Source organism: Aquarana catesbeiana, linkage group LG01 (assembly GCF_042186555.1).
Source record: "Aquarana catesbeiana isolate 2022-GZ linkage group LG01, ASM4218655v1, whole genome shotgun sequence".
In the NCBI taxonomy this organism is placed as follows: domain Eukaryota; kingdom Metazoa; phylum Chordata; class Amphibia; order Anura; family Ranidae; genus Aquarana; species Aquarana catesbeiana.
This window is the reverse complement of record NC_133324.1, coordinates 573,829,351-573,855,543: the sequence shown is the minus strand read 5'-3', so window position 1 is coordinate 573,855,543 and position 26,193 is coordinate 573,829,351. Positions and strand designations below refer to the sequence as shown.

Sequence of the window (26,193 nt, the reverse complement as noted above, 5' to 3'; positions counted from 1 at the left end):
TAGAGAGAAGTGTCCCTTGTTTGTCTCGAATCTAGTGAATGATCGAGGTAGTTTTAGCAGCTTGAATCGTGCGGGCTAGAAGTCTTCCGCTTTTATTACCGTGCTCATAAAACACTCTCTATCTAAGAATATATTGTCGTCTGGTACGTTTTCCTAATTCGGTCATCAGAGAAGAGCGGGCGTATAAAAGGTCTTGTAGTGTGTTCTGTGAGGTAGAGTGTTTGTGTGTCGCTTCGAGTTTGTTGATCGTTGTAATAAGTGATGCGATTTGTTCTTGGTGCGTTTTCTTTGCAGCGGTAGCAAGTGATATAAGTTTTCCCCTAATAACACATTTGTGTGCTTCCCAAAGTGTGATGGGTGTGATGTCTGGAGTAGAATTTTCTTGAAAATATAATTTGAGTCGTGTAGTGATTTGTCTTTGTATTTCTAGGTCTTTTAGGAGGGATGGGTTCAACCTCCAAGTTTTGGAAGTGTTTTTAATTTCCGGGAAGGTAAGAGTCATCGTGATGGGGTGATGGTCAGATAGGAACATTGGTTCTATTGTGGCCTGTGACAGGACAGAGAGATCTGTCTGGGAAAAGAATAAGTAATCTATTCTAGAGTACTTCTGGTGTGGAGAAGAGAAAAAGGTATAGTCTTTAACGGTTGGGAACATGGTATACCATGTGTCGTTGAGGGTTAGGGTTTGTAATTGAAGTTTAATCTGTCGTAATGCCCGATACGGAAGCGTGGATGTGCCTGTGGATGAGTCTAGTGTTGGGTTTAGTGGGACATTGAAATCTCCACCTAGAATCACTATGCCTTCTTGGAAGGTGGAAAGAAGGTCACAGATTTCCTTGAAGAATGTTACTTGGTGGGTATTCGGGCAATAAATATTTGCAAGCATGATTGGTTTGGAAGCAAACGTGCCCTTGATAAAAATGTATCTTCCGTCGTGGTCAATCAGTGAGTCAGTTAGTTTGAAATCAGCATGTTTTGAAATGAGAATGGTGGCTCCTTTAGTTTTGGAGATTGGGTTTGTAGAATGTAAAACTCGTGTGTAAACATGGTTTGCTAGTTTGGGTACAGTATCTGTACGGAAGTGAGTTTCCTGCAACATTAAGAAGTGTGCTTTGTGTTTTGTTAGGGCAGAGAGGACTTGTGATCTCTTCTCCGGAAGATTGAGGCCCTTCACGTTAAGTGATAGGCATTTCAATGACAGGTGTTGTTTGGATGGTTGTCGTTGTTGCATGATGTATGTTTATTTTGGGGGGTAGGTAAGGACAGAAGAATTGAACTGGTAAAACTTAGTGACTTTTGTATAAAGAAAGCAAAATAATTCTGTGTTTCTATATGGGGGAGGGAGAGGGAGGAGCGGCCTCAGGAAATGAAAGGGTAAAAAAAGGAAAGTAAAGAGGAGTCAGTAGGGATAGGGTTAGAAAAGAGGAGTTTGAAAGAAAATAAATGGAATAGGGGGTTCCGAGTATCAGTGGTGGTTGTAGGCTTGCTTAACCACCTGGGGGGAGAAGGTCCGGAACGTCAGCTCTGGTCCGTGTGGACAGCTGTGTGGGGACAGTAAACTAGGAGGGGATTAAGCTCTATAACACTAGGGAGGACGAAGAGGATAAGCAGATATAAAAGAGGGAACTATGAATGTTATGTGAGTGCATAATTTGAAAGAGGTTTCGTGGAGTAAGGAGTAGGGAAATATTGTAGGGGACGTTTTGTAGTAAGTGGTATCTTACAGTTTGTATCAGGTACTAGTTAGTAGCATGGGTATAGTGGAGTTAAATAAAAAAACCTTAAAGTAAGTTATTAAAAGAGAAAGACATTAGACTCTTAATAAAAGTATTAAACGGTAAGAGAATATGTAAGTAATGATTTATGATTTAACGCTGCTATGTAGGATCAGAGATGGCTAGATCCTCATACATCTTCCCAGTCTCAGACTCCCAGTTCTTACCCATCAGCGTAGTTTTGCTGGATTAGTAGGTAGGCAGTTGAATTTGGTAGTTTTGGGGGATAATATTTATATACTATCGTGACTCATGAAACATCTGTTGAGAAGTTTCAATATCAGCTGGGTTGCACAATAAATGACTTAAGATATTCCCCGGTCTTCAACCTGAATATAGCAGGGTACGTGTTCTATATGGTCGTCGTTGGATTGAAAATCCAGGTCTATAGTGCGTTTCACTGCTTAGGGTACTGTATAGCTAAAGAGATTCAGGGTTTAGGGGTGTATGGTAATTAGTCTCATCTCGGCTGAGGGGAAGGTGATTTAGCAGCAACGATTACATGTAGGCGTATTCAGGCTATATGTGATTAAGTGGAGCAGAGTCTGAGCCTGGGAATATCGCCTAAGGTGTTTTGTTTCACGTTACATTGTACAGTTATAAGATATAGCAAAAATAGAAGTAAGATCTGCAATACAACATAACGGGTAGGAAAGATAGTATCAGAATTAGTCATGACACGATTTCTCCTATGGAAAGATGTCTGCTACTAAGGTGAGCGTGTAGGAACGGTAACAGTACCTTCTAGGAAAGTGGGTGAATTCCAAAGATAGGTCAGATGTTTTGTGACCTAGTAAAATGTGAGGTGCTGGGAGTCTCTGGAGATTCAATGCTTTGAGCAAAAATACAGAAAAAAGGAAAAAACAAGCATAACAAATAAACAGTTCAGGTAAAAGTAACGGTCAGAACAACGCAGAGGTGGTCCAACTTACTAATGTAGGTATAGGAATGGGAAAAGGGAAAAGATCAATAATAGATCATTCTTCTTGGTATCCTCTACGTGGGGTGATGTCGCCTTCCACGCATTGTGAGGGCATATCTCTTCTCGATTGGCGGTTTCCAGGTGAGGAGTGATCCAATCTGCGTCGTCTGGAACGTGGGCGTTGAGCTTTGGGTGATGAACTGTGGGAGACAGGCTTCCACGGGTCTGAGGGGAAATAGAATGAGTACCATTCCGGTATGTCCACCATAGGGATGTCTAATTGCTTGCAGAAAGTGGATAGATCTTCAGGGGTCTGGGGGAGAGCCGTTCGACCTCTGAGAGTGGCAGATAAGCAGAAAGGGAATTTCCACCTATATTGGATGTTGCGGTTGCGTAGTACATCCAGCAGGGGGCACAGGGAGCGCCTGTTCTGTAGGGTTATCTGTGAGAGATCCTGGAAAAGTTTAATGTCTGCTCCATTAAATGTAATATGTCCCTGTTGTACGTGTTTTACGTCACCGCGTTTAGAACGATCGGATTTTCCGACAACTTTGTGTGACCGTGTGTATGCAAGACAAGTTTGAGCCAACATCCGTCGGAAAAAATCCTAGGATTTTGTTGTCGGCATTTCCGATCAATGTCCGACCGTGTGTATGGGGCATTACTCTGAATGGTCTAAGGCTATCAGTGGTGTACCCCAAGGTTAAGAGCTGGGACCCTATGTATGCATCATACATACTAGTGGGGTACAACTGGGGGAATCAATGGTGGAGAAGGATCTGGGGCTTTTGGTAGATCATAAGTTCAATAATAGCATGCAATGCCAAGCTGCAAACTCCAGAGAGAGAGAGATATCATTTTGTACCAGTACAAATCATTAGTAAGACCTCATCTGGAATATGCTGTTCAGTTTTGGGCACCACTTCTCAAAAAGGATATGGGGGAACTAGAAAAAGTGCAGAGAAGGGCAACCAAACTGATAAAAGGCATGGAGGAGCTCAACTATGAAGAAAGATTACAGGAACTGAATCTATTTCCTCTTGAGAAGAAGAGATTAAGGGAGGATATGATCAACATGTGCAAACACATAAGTGGTCCATATAGTGAATTAGGTGTTGCGTTATTCACTTTAAAGTCATCACAGAGGACAAGGGGGCATTCTTTACGTCTAGAGGAAAAAAGATTTCATCTCCAAATATGGAAAGGTTTCTTCACAGTAATAGCTGTGAAAATGTGGAATAGACTCCCTCCAGAGGTGGTCCTGGCAAGCTCAGTAGATTGCTTTAAAATAGGCCTGGATTCTTTTCCTAAATGTACATATAACTGGGTACTAACATTTATAGGTAAAATTTATCCAGGGAAAATCCCATTGCCTCTCAGGGGAACAGCCTTCTATGAGGAGGTGAGCTGCCATCTAGATAAAGGAAGGCCCATAGGTGTACCTGGACTTTGCAAAAGCATTTGACACAGTTCCCCATAAACATTTAATGTACAAAGTAAGGTCCGTTGGCATGGACCATAGAGTGAGTACATGGATTGAAAACTGGCTACAAGGGCGAGTTCAGAGAGTGGTGACAAATGGGGAATACCCGGAATGGTGAGGGGTGGGAAGTGGAATCCCCCAGGGTTCTGTGCTGGGACCAATCCTGTTTAATTTGTCATAAACGACCTGGAGGATGGGGTAAACAGCTCAACCTCTGTATTTGCAGATGACACTAAGCTAAGCAGGGCAATAACAGGATGTGGAAACCTTGCAAGAAGATCTGAACAAATGAATAGGGTGGGCAACTACATGACAAATGAGGTTTAATGTAGGAAAATGTAAAATAATGCATATGGGTGGCAAAAATTTGAATGCAATCTACTCACTAGGGGGTGAACCTCTGGGGAAATCTAGAATGGAAAAGGACCTGGGGGTCCTAGTAGATGATAGCCTCAGCAATAGCATGCAATGCCAAGCTGCTGCTAACAAAGCAAACAGAATATTGCCATGCTTTAAAAAGGGGATTAACTCTAGTGATAAAGCGATAATCCATCTCTCTCTATAAGACTCTGGTCTGGCCGCACCTGGAGTATGCTGTCCAATTCTGGGCACCAGTCCTCAGTAAGGATGTACTGGAAATGGAGCGAGTACAAAGAAGGGCAACAAAGCTAATAAAGGGTCTGGAGGATATTAGTTATGAAGAAAGGTTGCAGGCACTTTGCAGGCAAAAATTCGAATGCAATCTACTCACTAGGGGGTGAACCTCTGGGGGAATCTAGAATGGAAAAGGACCTGGGGGTCCTAGTAGATGATAGCCTCAGCAATAGCATGCAATGCCAAGTTGCTGCTAACAAAGCAAACAGAATATTGCCATGCTTTAAAAAAGGGGTTAACTCCAGTGATAAAGCGATAATCCATCTCTCTCTATAAGACTCTGGTCCGGCCGCACCTGGAGTATGCTGTCCAATTCTGGGCACCAGTCCTCAGTAAGGATGTACTGGAAATGGAGCGAGTACAAAGAAGGGCAACAAAGCTAATAAAGGGTCTGGAGGATATTAGTTATGAAGAAAGGTTGCAGGCACTGAACTTATTCTCTCCGGAGAAGAGATGCTTGAGAGGGGATATGATTTCAATTTACAAATACCGTACTGGTGACCCCACAATAGGGATAAAACTTTTTTACGGAATGGAGTTTAATAAGACACGTGGGGCTCACTAATATTAGAAGAAAAGAGGTTTAACCTTAAACTGCGTACAGGGTTCTGTAAGAGCGGCAAGGATGTGGAATTCCCTTCCACGGGTGGTGGTTTCAGCAGGGGGCATCGATAGTTTCAAAAAACTATTAGATAAGCACCTGAACGACCACAACATACAGGGATATACAATGTAATACTGACCTATAATCAAACACATAGGTTGGACTTGATGGACTAGTTTCTTTTTTCAACCTCACCTACAATGTAACTATGATCAGGAAGGAATTTTTTCCCCTGCTGTAGCAAATTGGAGCATGCTTTAATGGGGTTTTTCACCTTTCTCTGGATCAACTGTGGGTGAAGGATTGTGTATATGGGATTGTATGTTTTATTTTTTTTGGTTGAACTAGATGGACTTGTGTCTTTTTTCAACCTGACTAACTATGTAACTATCCACTAGCAACTCAAATCAATTACCTGTTCTGAATTCTACCTATTACAGGAAGGTCTACACATGGGTTCAGAATTAAGGACTCTCAAAGTGGTCGTGTCAAGTTAAACCACTTGATGGATCATTTGACAAAAGTGTTTTTGAAAATTTGACATCCAAGAAAGGAGGATTTCTGAAGTGGGATCTCACCTTGTCACTAGATTTCCTTTTAAAGCCTCCTTTTCAAAACCCCAAACGGTGTCCACAATTGGACTTGTAATACTTTTTTTCTGCTGGCTGTTACCTAGCTGAGAAGGGTATCAGAGATTCAACCCTTGAGGAGCCTTTTATTTATTTATTTATTTATTTTTACTAGACAGAATGGTGCTATATGCAGTGCAGGAATTGCTTCTGAAGGTTACATATTCCTTTTACCCAAATCAAGAGTGAGTTCTACCAGCTTTTTGAAGGGACCTGAAAGCCCCAGCTTCACAATCTCAATGTGTCTAGGTCTCAAAGTTCAAGTGGTTGTGTCAAGTTAAACCATTTGATGGATCATTTGACAAAAGTGGTTTTGAAAATTTGACATCCAAGAAAGGAGGTTTTCTGAAGTGGGATCTCACCTTGTCACTAGATTTCCTTTTTAAGCCTCCTTTTCAAAACTCCAATCGAAGTCCACAATTGGACTTGTAATACTTTTTTTCTGCTGGCTGTTACCTAGCTGAGAAGGATATCAGAGATTCAACTCTTGAGGGGCCTTTTATTTATTTATTTATTTATTTATTTATTTATTTATTTTTACCAGACAGGATGGTGCTATATGCAGTGCAGGAATTGCTTCTGAAGGTTACACATTCCCTTTACCCAAATCAAGAGTGAGTGCTACCAGCTTTTAGAAGGGACCTGAAAGAACTTAAATTCATAATCTCAATGTGTCTAGGTCTCTGTCAGCCTACCTTGCAGCACCAAGATCATTAAGTTCCTCTAAGAGGCTATTCCTCATACCAGAAGTATTACCTTAAATCATCTTGGCTTGTTAAAATCATATACAGACTATATAGGACTAGTGGACAGGACCCTCCAGAGGCCATAAAGGTGTACTCGACTGGAAGCATCTCTTCTTCTTTAGGCAGCAAGACCACTACTAGGTCATCTTATCATATCTTTTTTAGCCACCTACCAAGTGGATCTTGGTATGCTGACTATCGTGGATTTCAGGAGAAACTCTATCTTCCTCTTTTCCCAGCACCCATCCATGGCATTAGACAAACCTCTCTTGTCTGTTCTTTAGCTATCTACAAGAATGACGGGGGGCTGGGTATCTTTACATTTATAATTATTAGTCCCGTGAGTTGGAGAGGCAGAACTAGCAACCATAATTATGCTGTCATGGATGGGGAGCTGACAGCATAGTATTTCAAGGTCTGTGGTGATTTTTCTCAGTTTTGGAAGGTAATGTAAAACCAAATAAGGATTGTGTGTATGTAGGCTTAGAAGGTTTACAAAATATACAACAGAATAAAAAGAAAGAACTTTAGTTGGTCAGTATGCGACAAATGCTTTGAAACGTGTCTTGAAAAATAACATGTGTCTACTTTGGAATTCAGAATCGATGGGGGGGGGGGGAGTTTTTCATCAGAGTGATGATCCCTTTATGGTTTTATGGGATTATGATCTCCTGTAGTGTAGTTTTTAGAAAGAAATTTAATCTAGGAAGAAAAAGAAAGAAATCAAACTCCTGCAAATAGATAACATCAGGAGGGGGTTTGTAGCAATCAATGAAAGCTTCTCTTCTTTTTTAAATCTCTTGTGCTATGTGATATCACATTGCACATGGTCAGTCCTAAATGTTTGTAGACCCTAACAATGAACTTCTTTTATTTGAAAAAAAAAAGTTTGTTTTTTTAAATAACTATACTGAAGAAAAAAGAATATATTGCAGCTTACCCATACATACATGATGGTGGCTTTAGTTTTAATTTTTCACGCTAAGAATACTTTCAACAAGTACAAAAAATACATGTAGATTTTGCTAAAAATGCATTGTCCTTGCCACTACCTGTGAAGACAAAATAAATCTTACCTTTCTTTTCTAAACTAACAATGCCTTCAGCCATCATTTAACTAATTAAGATAAACAAAAGCAGACATGGTTGAAGTTCAGCCTGGGTGATAACTATGGCTACCTCCATAGATGCAGTGGAGGAGAGAGCATAGCTACCCAGGAACAGTAAAGCCGGGTGTGCACTGTTAAGCCCTGTACACGCGGCCCGAATGTCGGGCGGCATCATCTGGTTCAATCTGGTTTAATAGATATTGGCCGACATTCGGTCCGTATGTACTGCAGCCATTCAGCCAGCTTCTGTCAAAGGGGCATGACCGTAAAAGGTCTGCTGACAGGCTCACGATCAGTGGCTGAGAGCTCTGACCAAAGTGTTCTGGCTGGGGGCTGTCCCCCTGTCAGATCACAATAGAACAACAGGGCAGATTGCTGTACCAACATTGGATTGTTAATACAGCGGCTCAGACATAAGTTGTGAGTTTGTTTTTGTCCAGCCCGCTGGATTGAACGAACGAAAAAGAAAAAAAAAAATAGCAGTGTGTACTAGGCTTTAGTTTTTGTTCAGTTGTGGGCTGAAAAAAGTGATGTGGATGCAGGAACCCCCAGGACACTTTATTCACTGTATTCTAGTGGCAACCCCACTGTCAGAATACGTTGATCAGAGCTGTGGTTGTTTGGCTGCAAAACGCATATTGAATGAGGTTTTCCAGTAGTCCCCTTCATCAGAAGCCAATCTAACCATTGGCTTCTGTCTAAAAGGGAGGGCTACACACAGATCGAAATTCGGTTGGTCCCTACTGAACCAGCTGAATTTTGATTTGGGTGTACCCAGATTTAGTGTGTTGTTCACAGGAAATCCAGGTTAGAACAATACTGTAAAAAAGCCCGAACAATATAAAGTAATGCAGCCACCACATCTAAGAACTGGGAGGCTGCAATATATGAAATTGTTGTTTTGGGGTTGAGATTAACATTAACTTCTTGTATACTCTGCCTCAGCTAACTGTTATCAGATAGCATTGTTCCCATCTCCCACTGTGGACTACACATCACCTCATCTATATGTATCTTCTTAAGAAAGCTTAAAGTGTTACTAAACCTACAACAGTAAAAACAGTCTGTATATGCAGCATAGCATGCTTGTTATACTCACTGTGGAACTTAAGGGGTTAATCCTAAGCATTGTGTAAAAAAGCTGTATGCACAGATCCTCCCCCTCCTGCACTGTCTATCTGGGGAAGGCCAGCTAACACAGACACAGTAGCCAACCTGCACATGCTCAGTTGTGTCTTTTTTGCTGGAGAGAACATTTATTTACTAGCCAGGTCACATGATATCGACATCACACATATGGGCGTGTATATAGGCTGCAGTAGAAATCTCATCCTTCCTGAACTCTCAGCACTGGAGAAACTGTGCAGTTTATCACGTAACCGTGGTATGCAGATCATCCAAAAAGGTATATAGTGATATAGTGGCAGTATTTTATTTGTAAAAAGAAAATGTATAAGCTGTGGGCACTGTAGGGGGATGAACTATTTTCATATTACTGGGTTTAGTAACACTTTAATACCATTATACATGGTGTGCAAATAATACTGTGTTACAACAACTCAATACAGACATGAAACTTAGGATCTTCAGAACAGTGTAGTACAGAATGTAACATAACAAGGTTTTGTCAAAGTGGAAAGTAGAGTGTATTTTAGCGAGTATATATTCATACCTCCCAACGCATTTGGGACCAAATCTGTCTGTCCCTCTTTCTTCCTCAGTTGTCCCTCTTTTTGGTCTGATATAAGGATCTCTATAAAAAAATGTGTTATTTAAATATCAAAATTGTTTTGCACTGAACTTTTTATATAACGTTTAAATTAGTCAATGTGTTGCTTGGAAAAGCAAAAAAAAAGGAAAAGTAGTGTTAAATAAACCAATCATATTTTGCACATAAATTCTCATTGTCTGTGTTACTGAAAACACGGCAGGGGTGTGACGTTTGCCTATATTCTTTGTGCACGTCCCTTTTTCCCATCTCTAGAAGTTGAGAGGTATGTATATTTTGACAGTCGCAGCTGGTGCTCAAAATTTTTTGGGGGGGCGCAAACAAACTGAAAAATTCGGATAAAAAACCCCATCAATTGCAGCCTCACTGTACTATCAATCGCAGCCACTGTACCCATCAATTCCCGCCACTGTGCCATCAAACTCAGCCATTGTGCCCATCAATTGCCGCCACTGTGCCTCAAACGCTGCCACTGTGCCCATCAAACGCAGCCACTGTGCCCATCAAACGCAGCCACTGTGCCCATCAAACGCAGCCACTGTGCCCATCAAATGCTGCCACTGTGCCATCAAATGCTGCCACTGTGCCCCATCAAATACAGCTACTGTGCCCATCTTATTCAGCCACTGTGCCTATCTTATGCAGCCACTGTGCCCATCTTATGTAGCCACTGTGCCCCATCAAATGCAGCCACTGTGCAGCATCGAATGCAGCCACCGTGCCCATCATATGCAGCCACTGTGACATCATATGCAGCAACTGTGCCCATCAAATGCAGCCACTGTGCCCATCAAATGCAGCCACTGTGCCCCATCAAATGCAGCCTCACTGTGCTCTATCAAATGCAGCCTCACTGTGCCCCATCAAATGCAGCCTCACTGTGCCCCATCAAATTCAGCCTCAGTGTGCCCCATCAAATGCAGCCTCAGTGTGCCCCATCAAATGCAGCCACTGTGCCCCATCAAATGCAGCCACCGTGCCCATCACATGCAGCCACTGTGATATCATATGCAGCCACTGTGCCCATCAAATGCAGCCACTGTGCCCATGAAATGCAGCCTCACTGTGCCCATGAAATGCAGCCTCACTATGCCCCATCAAATGCAGCCTCACTGTGCCCCATCAAATGCAGCCACTGTGCAGCATCAAATGCAGCCACCGTGCCCATCATATGCAGCCACTGTGACATCATATGCAGTCACTGTGCCCAAAAAATGCAGCCACTGTGCCCATAAAATGCAGCCTCACTTAGCCCCATCAAATGCTCCCACTGTGCCCCATCAAACGCAGCCACTGTGCCATATCAAATGCTGCCAGTGTGCAGCATCGAATGCAGCCACCGTGCCCATCATATTCAGCCACTGTGATATCATATGCAGCCACTGGGCCCATCAAATGCAGCCACTGTGCCCATCAAATGCAGCCTCAGTGTGCCCCATCAAATTCAACCTCAGTGTGCCCCATCAAATGCAGCCTCACTGTGCCCCATCAAATGTAGCCACTGTGCAGCATCGAATGCAGCCACCATGCCCATCATATGCAGCCACTGTGATATCATATGCAGCCAGTGTGCCCATCAAATGCAGCCTCAGTGTGCCCCATCAAATTCAGCCTCAGTGTGCCCCATCAAATGCAGCCTCACTGTGCCCCATCAAATGTAGCCACTGTGCAGCATCGAATGCAGCCACCATGCCCATCATATGCAGCCACTGTGATATCATATGCAGCCACTGTGATATCATATGCAGCCTCACTGTGCTCCATCAAATGCAGCCTCACTGTGCCCCATCAAATGCAGCCTCACTGTGCCCCATCAAATGCAGCCTCACTGTGCCCCATCAAATGCAGCCTCACTGTGCCCCATCAAATGCAGCCTCACTGTGCCCCATAAAATGCAGCCTCACTGTGCCCCATCAAATGCAGCCTCACTGCGCCCCATCAAATGCAGCCTCACTGCGCCCCATCAAATGCAGCCTCACTGCGCCCCATCAAATGCAGCCTCACTGCGCCCCATCAAATGCAGCCTCACTGCGCCCCATCAAATGCAGCCTCACTGCGCCCCATCAAATGCAGCCTCACTGCGCCCCATCAAATGCAGCCTCACTTAGCCCCATCAAATGCTCCCACTGTGCCCCATCAAACGCAGCCACTGTGCCATATCAAATGCTGTCAGTGTGCCCCGCTGTCTGTACTTACCCTGTCTCGGTGGCGGTGGGACAGCTCCTCAATGTCTTCTCCCATCCTCTCTTCCCGTCCTCTGCTATGATTGGACGCCTGATAGGCTTCCAATCACAGTGCCTGTCATTTCAGCCAATCAGGTTAAGGGGCTGGGTGCCTGAATAGGGGGTGCAATGCATGAATCTAACTATTGGTGCTAGATGGGTGGCTGGAGAGAGGGGGTGGCGCCCGTGCGCCCTTATGGACGCACTGCCACTGTATTTTGAGCTAATTTTGCAGAGTTTACAGTTTTTATTATTTGTTTTGACCTTCACATTTTTACCTGCCTACTTTATTTCTTTTTTCCCTGTTAATTTAATAAATTAAGGGGTTTGTAGATTAGCTACTAGAGGCAGGGTAGATTAGCTACTACAAGGACTATGCTTAACCTCAAAAGAATTGTTGAGATAGGATATCAGTCACACAGGAAGTTCATTGTCAGAAGAAGCAGAAAAGCACAATGGCTGTGTAGCTGTGTAGCACTGCAAAGAAGGAAGCAGAACCTGCATATGTAATGAGCCTATGTGGCTGCCTCCATTTACATATAACTGCAAATTACAATGTAGCACCCTCTACTCTCTCTAGGTAGGTACTAGAGTTAGGATTTTTGTGAGAGCAGATAAATTTAGGCAGGCCTAGCTGTGTGGTCTGTGATCTGTAGTCTGTGATCTGTGTGGGCTGGGAGTGGCTCAGAGTAGGCTGGTGACTCACAGATAGCATCACTTCTCGGTTACCTCCCTCTGGCTTCTAGAGGATTCTAGAAGAGAGGAGGGGAAGAGAGCTGGCGCTGCCTGGGGAGTTCTAAGGAGCCCTGACCAATCCCCAATTAGGATTGGCAGGGGACAGGCCTCCTTAAATACCTAGAGTCAGCCCAGCTGAGGAGCCTGGAACTCAGGTGCAGAAAGAATCCTTTTAAGACCGCATGAAGGATCTAGACAGGAGGCACAGAGAGGAGTCAGAGAGGACAGCGGACAGAGGACAGCAGGAGCTAGTGCTGCCAGACAAGTCTTCACTTCAGGAGGGAACCACCGGTGTGTGTGAATTTATGAGGGCTGGTGAGTGACATGTGCTATCGGGAGTACTGCAGAGGCATGCCAGAGAAGACTGAGAGGCGACAGTCAGAGCTGGGTGTGTGCCAGTGAGGATTGCAATGTCACAGGCAATGGAGTCGGGCAGCTGCACCCAGGAGGGCTGGCGGGGCCTGAAGAGGGATTGCCGGGAGCAGTAGTCCCCCAAAGGACAGCTAGCACTAAAGACTTTCTATTCTAATTTGCTACACAAAAAGGGACCTGCAGTCCCTGCCCACAAATGGCATTTCCTAAGGTCTGACTGAGTCAGTGATGGGCCTAACCATGTGCTAGCTGTGCCTGGAGTCTAGTGTTGTGCAGGAGAGGAGTGATAGTCTGCAAGCAAGTGTTGTGCAGGAGGAGTTTGAAGAAATGTCATGTACAAGGAGTGTACATAGTTCTGTCTCAAATTGACTGTTCTAAAATTCTACTGGGTATCCCATATATTCCCATACCTATCCAAGTTCAAATCCCTCAATAAAAATACAAAAACAAACATATGGACCGTTCATCGACTCAAGGTGATTGGGAAGTGAATGCCGAGCTGGGCAGGGTGACAGGTAAACCACAACTTTCAGCAGCCCTTACGGGGGTACCGCTACAACAAATAGTAGCAATGTTTTGTTTTAAGTAGCATTGCATGTCAACCAGAATATTTACATTAAGATAATCCAATTTACACATGTATGTAAAGAAAAAATAAATAAAACATTGAAAAGAATGCATATTTCCTGTAAGGTAAGAATAGGTCCCAAATGGCTATACTGTATATTCTTGGTCAACCATAAAACCTACAAAATCCATAGGGCAGCATTATACTGTATATTCATATAGGAAAACACTTTGTACCTTCATCTGCCAACCTGAGATGCATCTATAGTATATACAGAATGGAGGGTAGCTGTTCACATTATTTGGGGTAGAGTGTTTTCATCTTATTTATCTCTATGATGACCTTATCTGAGTAAAATTGAAGGCAGATTAAGTTGTTGCCTCTACAAAGGTTCTCAAAAAAGTAGTATTTTGCTTGTCCAGCTATAACGTCAGTCAGAAAAAGGGGACATATCTGCATTTGGGACACAGGGATACTGCTAAGCTGACATAGGTTCTATCCTTCCACTACAGTACCAAAGAGAATATTGCCATTGGAGATTTACCTTTATTTACAGTCAGGTGAAACTATTATGAGCAGAACAGAAAGACGCAATCTTTCTAACAGAGCCCCAGAGAGCAGCAAAACTCAACAGGAATCCAATGGTATGACAATAGCCATAGAAGCCTACCCACCTGCAATGGGGCCTTGGGTGGGAAGAGGCCCCATTAGGGAGATTAATAAGAAAAACTAAACTGTGATGTGGTCAGTATAGAAAAGCTGAAGTCAGACTTCAGGATCGCTAGTTACAGAAATAGCAGTGTAGATGTATTGTCCTTTGAACTTCTACCATAGACTAAAATGAACCCTGTATGCCTAATGCAGTCAAAAAGCTTTAAAGAACAGTTGTGTTTCTACACAAGAGTTTAAAGAAGCTAGAATTTCAGAAAGTTTGTATTAGGCTTCTACAGTAATTATGTACAAGAGCATTCATAATTTTGTCATAATATAAAATATCCATATGCTTATTATTATTGCTACTACAACTACAACTTTACTCACTATGCTGACAGCACTCCATCTGCCTTTCCCTAATTTAGGAATAGTGTTAAGATCAACAACATGCAATGTAATGCCCCGTACACACAGTCGGATTTTCCGATGGAAAATGTTCGATGGGAGCTTGTTGTTGGAAATTCCAACCGTGTGTAGGCTCCATCGGACATTTTCCATCGGAATTTCCGTCACACAAAATTTGAGATCTGAATCTCAAATTTTCCGACAACAAAATCCGTTGTTGTAAATTCCGATCGTGTGTACACAATTCCGACACACAAAGTTCCACGCATGCTCGGAATCAAGCAGAAGAGCCGCACTGACTATTGAACTTAATTTTTCTCGGCTCGTCGTACGTGTTGTACGTCACCGCGTTCTTGACGTTCGGAATTTCCGACAAGAGTTGTGTGACCGTGTGTATGCAAGACAAGTTTGAGCCAACATCCGTCAGAAAAAATCCATGGATTTTGTTGTCGGAATGTCCAATCCTGTGTACGCGGCATAACAGTTGACACACTGACAGTTGCTACAGAGAGAGCTCTCTTGGGGTCAAAATTTGCTATGGTGCTCCATGATTAATAGTTATGCCCTTGCAGGGATCCTAACCCTTCCCCAACTCTAATTAAAACAAAAAAAACACACATTTTGGCTGAACATACAATTTAAATAAGGGGAAAACACATTTCTAGGTTATGGCTTAACCGTAAAACCCACCCTGTAGGGGGAGAGTGAGCGTCTCCCATACTTAAGGTATAGATGGGACTTAGAGGAGTGGAGTTGGCCTGCAATAAGCTGAGAATGTGGCAGAGGAGCTGTGTGCTTTCCCCTTTGGGAAGAAGCATGGCTGTGACCCTTGAATGAGGACTAAGTGAGAACATGTTACAGAATTGTGAGTACTGCAATTCTCCCTCCTTCCATCTTGCTGGACATTGTTGAAGGTTTATCTTGTTATGTGACTGTTCATCATCCAAATGGACTGTGTGTAACCATTTATTAAATGTATGGAACTGCACTATTCCCAATTTACTTTTTTCCAGTAAAAAGCCTAACAGGCAACAAGCAGCTGTTACATAGTTACATAGTTAGTCAGGTTGAAAATAGACACAAGTCCATCTAGTTCAACCAAAAAAAAAAAATGTATATCATACAATCCCATATACACAATCCTTCACCCACAGTTGATCCATAGGAAGGCAAAAAATCCCAGCAAAGCATGATCCAATTTGCTACAGCAGGGGAAAAAACCTTCCTGATCCCCCGGAAGGCAATCGGATTTTCCCTGGATCAACTTTACCTATAAATGTCAGTACCCAGTTATATTATGTACATTTAGAAAAGAATCCAGGCCTTTTTTAAAGCAATCTACTGAGCTGGCCAGAACCACCTCTGGAGGTATTCCACATTTTCACAGCTTTTACTGTGAAGAAACCTTTCCATATTTGGAGATGAAATCTCTTTTCCTCCAGCCGTAAAGAGTGCCCCCTTTTCCTCTGTGATGACCTTAAAGTGAATAACTCACCACCAAGTTCACTTTATGAACCACTTATGTATTTGTACATGTTGATCTGAAACTGACCTGCATATTTCAGATTAGGTGGTGTGTGGTGTGATGAAAGATGATGAGAGTAGAAATGTCAATCGGTGTAAACAGCCAATACCTGGGGAATAGAGTAACCATGAGCTGGAAGTGGTTAGGGAAAGGAGTCACCCTCCTGGTGGTGTAAGAGAGCCCCCTCATGGGTGTTCCATTGCCCATGTGCCATGGGCTCCAAACATTCGGTTTGACTTCTCCTAAAGCCCTAATCTGAACCACAAATAATTGCAGGGCCCTAAGTGAGAGGTGCCCTGGGCATATAGGGGTTGTTATGGGCCAGAATCAGGAAGATGAGGTGAGCCAATCTCACACCAGCATATATGCACATATTGGCAGACAAGTTGGTTTGTGTGGGTTTGGGTGGCTACAAAGTCCTGGGTAGCTCTGTCTAATGGTAGAGCCCCAGCTACAGAGTGTGGATATATAAAGTAACGATGGGATATCTACAAATTTAAGCCTAACAATTTTTAAGTAGATACAGCAGCTGTTTTTTTTTACTCATATAAAAGCTGACCATTGTAACACACTTGTCAGTGTTTTATGGTTTGTCCCAACTGTAACTGACACATTTGCTCCACAGCTTGGCCTGTTAAAGGAAGGGGGGAAATAATAGATCTACTGTTAGGATCAACAGGTAATAAAACTACATTACACAGTAGACTGAAAGGATAAGTTCACCTTTACAAAAAAATAAAAGTAGATTTTTTTGCAGGTAAAAATATATGCATTTTTTTGTGTTAGAAGCCTATAAAGCATTTCACCCACGATCAGCAGATGGTGGATGTAATGCAACGGTCCTGCAGACTGTCTGTGTATCTGTATGGCCGTACCCCCGATACAGCGATACAAGAACTACTCTGACATGAACTACTAGAGTGCTCAACAGCACCCTGGTATTTCATTAAGAACTGCAAGCCGACAGCTGCAAATGTTGACAGTACTTGTAGTTTTCACATTCACAGAACACTGTGAATGAATAAATGAAATGGCTGGGTGGGCATTCATTCACAAGATCCCCCCGCTCATTGTCAAAACAGGGGGTCGGGGGGGTTGTGGAGGCTGGTGCATTTGTAACATGTTACATCTTAAGGCTGGAATTACACTTATGCAAATTGAATGCAGGTTTCCCTGCATCCAATTCACATGACAGGAGAGTGTTACCGGCCGGTTCACACAGCTCCAGGGCAGTAGTGGAGCGCACAGCAGAAGGGTCCTGTGCATCTTTGGCTTAGTTTCAGATCCAAATTCAGGCAAAAATTCTGACCTAATTCGGACTTGAAATGGTGAAGGGGGACACACCGGACCTCCTGCTGTGCCCTGCGGCGCACATAGTGTGAACCCAGCCTTAACCACTTGAGGTCCGGGCCATAGCCGAATGATGACCACAGCACAGACCTCAATTTCTGGGAGGCCCTCATAGGACGTCCTCCCCTGTACACGCGCACCGCGCGCACCCTGCAGGGCACGCAGTGCGCGCGCTGTGATCACCGAGTCACGGAGACTCGGATGATCACAGAACCGATCAGGCCCCTTACCATGTGATCACCTGTCAGCCAATGACAGCTGATCACATGATGTAAGCAAAAGCTCGGTAATCGGTTTATTTTTCTCCTCACACTGACAGCGTGAGGAGAAAAAAAAGCCGATCACCGGCTTATGTTAAAGGGACATCGGTCCGAAGAGGAAGAAGGCACATATGCCTCATCTGAGCCTGCCAGTGCCATCTGTCATTGCCACCAGCCAGTGCCCACAGTGCCCAGCAGTGCCACCTATGAATGCCCACAAGTGCCACCTATGAATGCCCACAAGTGTTACCTATCAATGCCCACCAGTGCCACCTATCAGTGCCACCTAGCAGTGCTGCCATCAGTGTAAGCAATCTGTGCCCATTATTGCCACCCATCAGTGCCCATCACTGCCACCCATCAGTGCCCATCACTGCCACCTATCGGTGCCCATCAGTGCCACCTCATCAGCGTACATCAATGAAGGAGAAAAATTACCTGTTTGCAAAATTTTATAACAAAATATAAAAAATATATAATTTTTTTTTTTTTAATTCGGTCTTTTTCATTTTTTTTAACAAAAAAAAAAAAAACCGCAGAGGTGATCAAATACCACCAAAAGAAAGCTCTATTTGTGGGGTAAAAATGATACAAATTTCATCTGTGTACAGTGTTGGATGACCGCGCAATTGTCATTCAAAGTGCAACAGCGCTAAAAGCCAAAAATTGGTCTGGACAGGAGGGGGGTTTAAGTGCCCAGTAAGCAAGTGGTTAATGTGGATGTAACATGTTACAAAAGGTGAGCTTATCCTTAAAAAACTAAGATTTCGGTGTTATTGTTATTGTCTGCCATTTTTTATTTTAACCATAATTCTACTTTAATGGTGTTTTTTTTTTTAATTTGTTAGGTTTTTACATGAAAGTGAATTCTGTTTAATAAAATGTGTATTTCTTCAAAAATGTTTTTCTTTTCCATATAAAAACATTTACTAAGATTTATTGTAAATCTTTTGATTTCTAACATTTTTGCTGTTTAGCATCTCAAATAGTCTTTTGTCTTGCAGAAGCAGACTGTTAAGTAGCTTACTTCATATTACTTATTTATGCTGTTTAGCAACAGATGAAAAGTGAATGAACATCAAGTGCTGTCAAGCTAAGGCTTTCTGCTATCAGATGTACTGTAAGTGGATTTCTAGGGCGAGCTAAGTCGAGCAGCAACTATTTTATCTTGATGGGCATAAAGAATGAGTGGTTATGTTCATGGACCTTTTTGAGTCAAGATTGGTCTATCCATCTATCAAAAATAAATGTAAAAAATAGTACCGGTATATCCCCAAAAGGCTTTGGGTGGAGGAAATATTGCCTGCAAACAGTTTCAGCTTTTTAAATTGTTTTGATTTTCAGGAATAAAAAGAAATGAAATATTAGCGACCTTAAATTTGCTCTGAATCGATCTGGGTTTCAATTTACTATGTGAAACAGAAAAAAGACCATTGAATCCATTTTCTTAAATCTATATGTGTTTTTATTCTTTTTAATTTTTTGTTTGTCTGAGTCTAGATCGATGTTTGTCCCAAGCATGTTTAAATCCACTTACTGTTTGACTGACTCACTACATCTGCTGGAAGTCCATGCCAAACATCAACTACTCTTTCAGAAAAATACAATTTTTTTTAACCATTTGAGCTCCAGAAGATTTTACCCCCTTCATGACCAGGCCATTGCGCTATTTTAACTGTTAATTGCGTGGTCATGCAACAATATACCCAAACAATTTTTTTTTCACACAAATAGAGCTTTCTTTGGGTGGTATTTGATCACCATTAGGTTTTAAATTTTTTCAGATTTAAGCGAAAAAAGACCAAAAATTTTTAAAATAAAAAATCTTTTACTGTAATTTTTGCTATAAAACATATCCAATATGAAAAATCTAATGTATTCATAAATTTTGGCTAAAATGTATTTTGCTAGATTTTTGATTAAAAAAAAATCCCAACAAGTGTATGTTGTTTGGTTTGCGTGAAAGTTATAGCGCCTACAAACTATAGTATATATACTGTAATCTTTATTTTTACATTTTTTCGTTTAGTTTCGGTTCGTTGTCATTCGTAAAATACATAATTTTGTTCTGTTTTATTCGCTATGTTACGTTAATACGTTTTCGGATAATTCGTTATTTCTGTAGAGTGTCGATATTTGTTATACTGAATGTCGAATTCATTTGTTAAATGCGCTATAATTTTGTTTGTATTCGTTGAAATTCGACATTTATGTATGTATATATATTCGTGATAATGATTCATAGTTTGGAAAGTCGTTTGTTTATTGAATCTATTAACACACACAATGACAATATCTCTTCTCCTCTGCTCAAATACAATACAACACCCTTCCCACTCAGTTTTCAGGAATGCACTTTGCCAGTAATCCAACCTCCAGCACAAAATTAATCAGCTGATTGGACTGTAAGATTTGCTTTGAATTAACTTTTGTTTCATTAGATCTTTAACTAATTACCGAATCATGTCGAATTCATTCGTATCCACTATCATTTCTTTTGTATTAGTTGAAATTCAATATTTATGTATGTATATTGATTTGTAATAATGATTCGTAGTTTGGAAAGTCGTTTGTTTATTGAATCTATTAACACACACAATGACAATATCTCTTCTCCTCTGCTCAAATACAATACAACACCCTTCCCACTCAGTTTTCAGGAATGCATTTTGCCAGTAATCCAACCTCCAGCACAAAATTAATCAGCTGATTGGACTGTAAGATTTACTTTGAGTTGACCTCTTGTTTCATTAGATCTTTAACGAATTACCGAATCATGTCGAATTCATTCCTTATATCCGCTATAATTTCTTTCGTATTAGTTGAAATTCGTTACTTTTTTATTCGGATGCATCTGAATGTCCAAAAGATGCAACATTCGGCCGAATTTCGATTAGTTACAAAACGTGTTGCACAAGCCTACTACTAAGAGTAGTAATGAGCAACGACTTATAATGGGACTGTGATAGTGTGGTGAGCATTCTGAGACTAACTGTTGCTGGGGGAGACTGACTAACTGTCACTGACATCACCATTGAAACTAATACAGCGATCAGAGGTAATACTATACACTGTCATTGTACTAATGACAGTGGGCAGGGCTGGGAAGGATTTACATCTAGGGCGATCAAGGGGTTAGATGTGTGCCTAACTATGTGTAATGTGTATACAGTGTGCTGATTTTACTAAGAGATCTCTCAGTTTCTCATCCATGCTTTGCATGAATGCCAACATGTACTGTGACATACTGAAGCAGAGCATGATCACCTCCCTTTGGTGACTGGGCCAAAGGGCAGTATTCCAACATGATAGCGACCCCAAACCCACCTCCAAGATGACCACTGCCATGCTAAAGAAGCTGAGGGTAAAGGTGATGGACTGGCCAAGCATGTCTTCAGACCTAAACCCTATTGAGCATCTGTGGGGCATCCGCAGGTGGAAGGTGGAGGAGCGCAAGGTCTCTAACATCCACCAGCTCCGTGATGTCATCATGGAGGAGTGGAAGAGGACTCCAGTGGCAACCTGTGAAGCTCTGGTGAACTCCATGCCCAAGAGGTTTAAAGCCAGTGCTGGAAAATAATGGTGGCCACACAAAATATTGACACTTTGGGCCCAGTTTGGACATTTTCACTTAGGGGTGTACTCACTTTTGTTGCCAGCGGTTTAGACATTAATGACTGTGTGTTGAGTTATTTTGAGGGGACAGAAAATTTACACTGTTATATAAGCTGTACACTCACTACTTTACATTGTAGGAAAGTGTCATGTCTTCAGTGTTGTCACATGAAAAGATATAATAAAATATTTACAAAAATGTGAGGGGTGTACTCACTTTTGTGAGATACTGTTTGTATTTATTGTTAAGTATATCCCTCCCATTGTGTGCCTCCTAGGTGTGCATTTTCATTGTTAATTGAGATCCCTCCAAAAACCTCTCTCCTGGTTGGGCCTGTCACACCAACACAGAACTCTGGGCTGTGACTGAACACAGCCGATCAACAGGTCCCAGCTGTGAATTATTGGCCTGGGAACTGCTCCGCTATGTACAATCACAGTGGGTACTGGGCAGGGGGGCACGCATGCATGTGCACTAAACCCCGGAATTAGGCAGCGACATACGGGTACGTTGCTTTGCAAACAGCAGCCAACTGTCCACTGTACATTACAAGCGATCGCCAAGTATTTAAAGCAGGGTTCCACCCAAATTTTGAACAATATCTGTATGTATTCTCTTCCTTGCCTAGATGCTGACATGCCGTTTAAAAAAATTTAAATCGCCGTAATTACCTTTTATTTTTCTATTCTTCTTTGCACTTCCTGGTTCTCCTCCTGTGGGAGTAGGCGTGTTTCTAGCCTCTCCCAGACTCCTGGGAGCTAGTCTCAGGCTTCCCAGGATGCCACTGAGCATGTGCGGGAACGAGTGGTGAATGCTGGGAGCACAGCATTCACCACATTCAGGAAATAAATGCTTGTGGGCTTCAAATGCCCAGAATGAAGATGGAAACCGCTTGCAGTGAATAATATAAGTTATTCTTTCCGACGAAATCTGACACAGGCGGACATATTACACACAATATGTGAGTATGTAATGCTGAGAAGAAAAGTTTGTGAATAAACTCAAAAAAAAAAAAAGATAGATAGGTGGACCCCCCGCTTTAAGATTCGTTTTGAACTTTCCTCCTGTTAGTTTGAGGTCATGTCCTAGTGTTCTTGATCTTGGCTTCAGAATATTTGATTAGGATTGTTATTAGTGTGAAGCTATCAAATCAGAAACAGTCACCATATATGAACTTGGCTTGTAATCAACCCACCGGTACATAATCAGTAAACAAAAACCATTTCCCCAGAGACCGAGTTAGTACCCCATCAAGCACCACCAGTTTTTGCCTTTCAAACAGTAGGTGAATCCAGGTTGTCAACCACAGCGTGTGTTTTAACCACTTCAATACCAGGCACTTTCGCACCTTCCTGCCCAGGCCAATTTTCAGCTTTCAGCGCTGTCACTTTTTAAATGACAATTGCGCAGTCATGCTATGCTGTACCTAAACTAAATTTTTATAATTTTGTTCCCACAAATAGAGCTTTCTTTTGGTGGTATTTGATCACCTCTGCGGTTTTTATTCTTTGCTAAACTAATAAAAAAAGACCGAAAATTTTGAAAAAAAAATTTTTTCTTTGTTATAAAATTTTGTAAATAAGTAAGTTTTCTCCTTCACTGATGGGCACTGATAAGCTGCACTGATGGACACTGATAAGGCGGCACCGATGAGGTGGCACCGATGAGGTGGCACTGGTGGGCACTGAAGGGCACTGAAGATGGGCACTGATAGGCGGCACTGATGGGTCGCACTGATATGCAGCACTGCTGGGCATTGATAGGTGGCATTGATGGGCACTCATGGGTGGCACTGATGGGCACTGATAGGCGACACTGATGGGCACTGAAAGGCTGCAGCGATGAGTACTTATGGGTGGCACTGATAGGCGGCACTGCTGGGTAATGATAGGCGGCACTGCTGGGCACTGATACGTGGCACTGATATGCAGCACTGATAGATGGCATTGATAGGCATCACTGATGGCACTGGCACTGGCAGGCATTGGGGATGGGCACTGATTGGCAGCTGCCTGGGCACTGATTGGCATTTCCCTGGTGGTCTAGGGTGGCATACCTGGTGGTCCAGTGTGGTGCCAATCACTGGTGGTCCTGGAGGCATCCTGGTGGTCCTGGGATGACATCCAAGGGGGGCTGCGCTAATAAAAAATCAGCACAGACCCCCCTGTCAGGAGAGCAGCTGATCGGCTCTCCTCTACTCTCGTCTGGCAGACGCGAGTGAGGAAAAGCCATCAACGGCTATTCCTGTTTACATCATGATCAGCCGTGATTGGACACGGCTGATCACGTGGTAAAGAGTCTCTGTCAGAGACTCTTTACCTAGATTGGAGTTGCGGTGTGTCAGACTGACACGCCGCAACAACAATTGTCGCAATGCGCTCCCCTGGGGGAGCGCAGCAGCTTGATATCGTGGCGACGTCATATGATGGTCAGGGTATAGCAACCACTTTTCCGACATCATATTGCTATATGGCGGGCGGCAAGTGGTTAAAGATGCCTCTGCTCTTCCTATGACAGTCAAGTGCCACAAATATAAAGACAAATGATTTATTAAAGTGGAATTCCGCAAAAAAAAAATTAAAAGTCAGCAGCTACAAATACTGCAGCTGCTGACTTTTAAAAGAAGAACACTTACCTGTCCAGGGTGCCCGCGTTGTCCTCACCCAAAGCAGATTTCCCCCCCCCCTCTCCAGGTGCAGGCGCCGGCATTGCTAGTAAGGGAATCAGGAGGTGAAGCCTTGTTGCTTCACAGCCTGGTTCCCTACTGTGCATGAATGAGTCGTGCTACGCATTCTGAGTGGTCCCTGCTGTCTTCTGGGACCTGTGTGTCTCCCAGAAGACAGCGGGAAGGGGGGAGGAGCCGGACATGGCGTAGATCGCCGTGGATCCTGCGGCGATCTTTCGCCGGACGTGGGAGCAAATACCTGTATTAGACAGGTATCTGCTCCCCCTGAAAGGTGCCAAATGTGACACCGGAGGAATCCGGACATTGGAAGTTCCGTTTTTGGGTGGAACTCCGCTTTAAAGGCAAATAGGCTGTGCAGTTTGCAAGGGAAGTATCACTCTGCAAGGGAAATTTCCCCAGAGCTTAGTGAATGAGGTGAAGTTCTGTGGTCTTCCATCATTCAATCATGTGCAAGCAAAAAATTTTTTTTTTTTTTTTTTTACTTTCTTTGAACATGATTGGGTATTGTTTGCAAACTGAAACTTCATCTCATTCATTAAACTCTGGGGCATAGCCCCTTGCAAAGTGAACAGCCTATTTGTCTTTAGTAAATGAAACCCTAAATACCAGTAGCTAGAGAAGTGGTTAGAGGTGGGATGAAGGCTTGGCTGTTGTTTTTTTAGAAAAAGATCTACAGACATGTGATATGTGATTTTCAGTCTGCTTCGACTGCACTTTTTAGGGAAAGTTTCAATGCTTTTAAAATAGCAGATGGTGAAGTTAATTTAGGACACCACATACTAGAATAAAAGCACTTTAAAGTATACAGTGGCAAAATGTTTTTGTTTTTGGGGTTAGAACACCTACCAAACCAGGTTTTCATCACTGTCTGTGTCCCCATTAAGGAGATTCACCCTCTCTTTTTGTCCTGGTGACTGTTATTGAAAGAGGAAACATTTTGAATGGTCACCAGAACAGGACTAAAGGTTCTGCTGACCCTCACTTCCAGTTGTGGCTATGGGAGAGGAAGTCCAAGTCCGCAGTGGGACACAGATGGCAAAAAACCTGACAGCAGTTATAATCCTCTATCACTCTATTAAAAAAGTTTCTTCGGAGCAACATAACTATTAGAAAAATGTATTTTTCCACCTTGGAGGGTGTCCAGGTAGTGCTAATTCATGCAGACACAAATGCAAACTAAGCAGGTATTCCAGAATGTCATACAACACACACAATCCATCTTCTTCTGAACAAATATATTGATGGAGATTGTTTGACACTAGCATACTGCCTCTGCACCTGAAAATACATGCTCTCTATATGAGTAGCTAAAATCTATATTGTGTGAAAAGCATTAGGCACTATGGCAAGAACATAGCTAAAGGGAACAATTGATATTCATTATACACTCTGTGGTATGTGCACCACATGCCTCTGTATAGCATATACAGTACTCTGCCACTGTCTGTTGTTGTTTGGACTAGAGGATTAGTTGCAAATAATAATATGAATAATGTATTTTTCTAATCAGTCTTTTCTGAGAGATAAGGGTGGCATAAAAAGAACAATTCAAGGTGCATCTGGTTTTGTGTGATTCAGTCTTTTGTCATTTGCGTTTTGGCTTATAATGACCAAATAAAGACAAAGAGGTGCTGTTGGGTATAAAGTGCAGGCACCTAGTGGTGCCAACACATACCTTAAACAGAATGCTGTCTTGGTAAAGACATGCCCTTGTAATGTTGAAGCTGCATGTATCTTGACACCTACTACATCTTATATTGGCCCATTATTATGATGGACTACTTCATTACCAGTTTTTTTGTTTGTGAAGTTACAGAAATTTGCACCACACCTGCCAAAACAGGATGCATGAAAAGAATGCTAAAGCCAGCTGTACACATTCCTAAATGTACCGTTTTTTCTGAACGAAATGGCTGCGGGTCCTGCTGGGAGCTGGCCTGTAGGCAGGGCAGGACTTAGGGTGGTGGGGGCCCCTGGGCTTGAGTCACTTTTGGGCCCTACCTTCTATACATTACCGTATTTATCGGCGTATAACACGCGCCGGCGTATAACACGCACCCCAAGTTTAGGAGGGAATTTTAAGGAAAAAAACTTTTAGGAGGGAAGTTTAAGGAAAAAACTTACATTTAAATGCCCATCAATGCAGCCT

The 26,193-nt window shown here is 42.6% G+C and overlaps 1 protein-coding gene across 3 annotated transcripts in view; it reads right to left on the bottom strand.

The window, feature by feature from the left end:
* The window catches only part of CHRNB3 (cholinergic receptor nicotinic beta 3 subunit), a 93,846-nt gene that overhangs the window by 48,064 nt on the left and 19,589 nt on the right, over positions 1-26,193 (bottom strand). For 2 of the 3 annotated variants that reach the window (XR_012235745.1, XM_073597628.1), the window contains exon 2: positions 9,595-9,675. The exons of the other annotated variant lie outside the window; for it this stretch is intronic. Coding sequence is in view for 1 of the 2 variants with exons in the window: in XM_073597628.1 (XP_073453729.1) it covers positions 9,595-9,675 (81 nt within the window). In the remaining variant the exon portion in view is untranslated. The remainder of the gene's footprint in view (positions 1-9,594; positions 9,676-26,193) is intronic. 3 annotated transcript variants of the gene reach the window in all.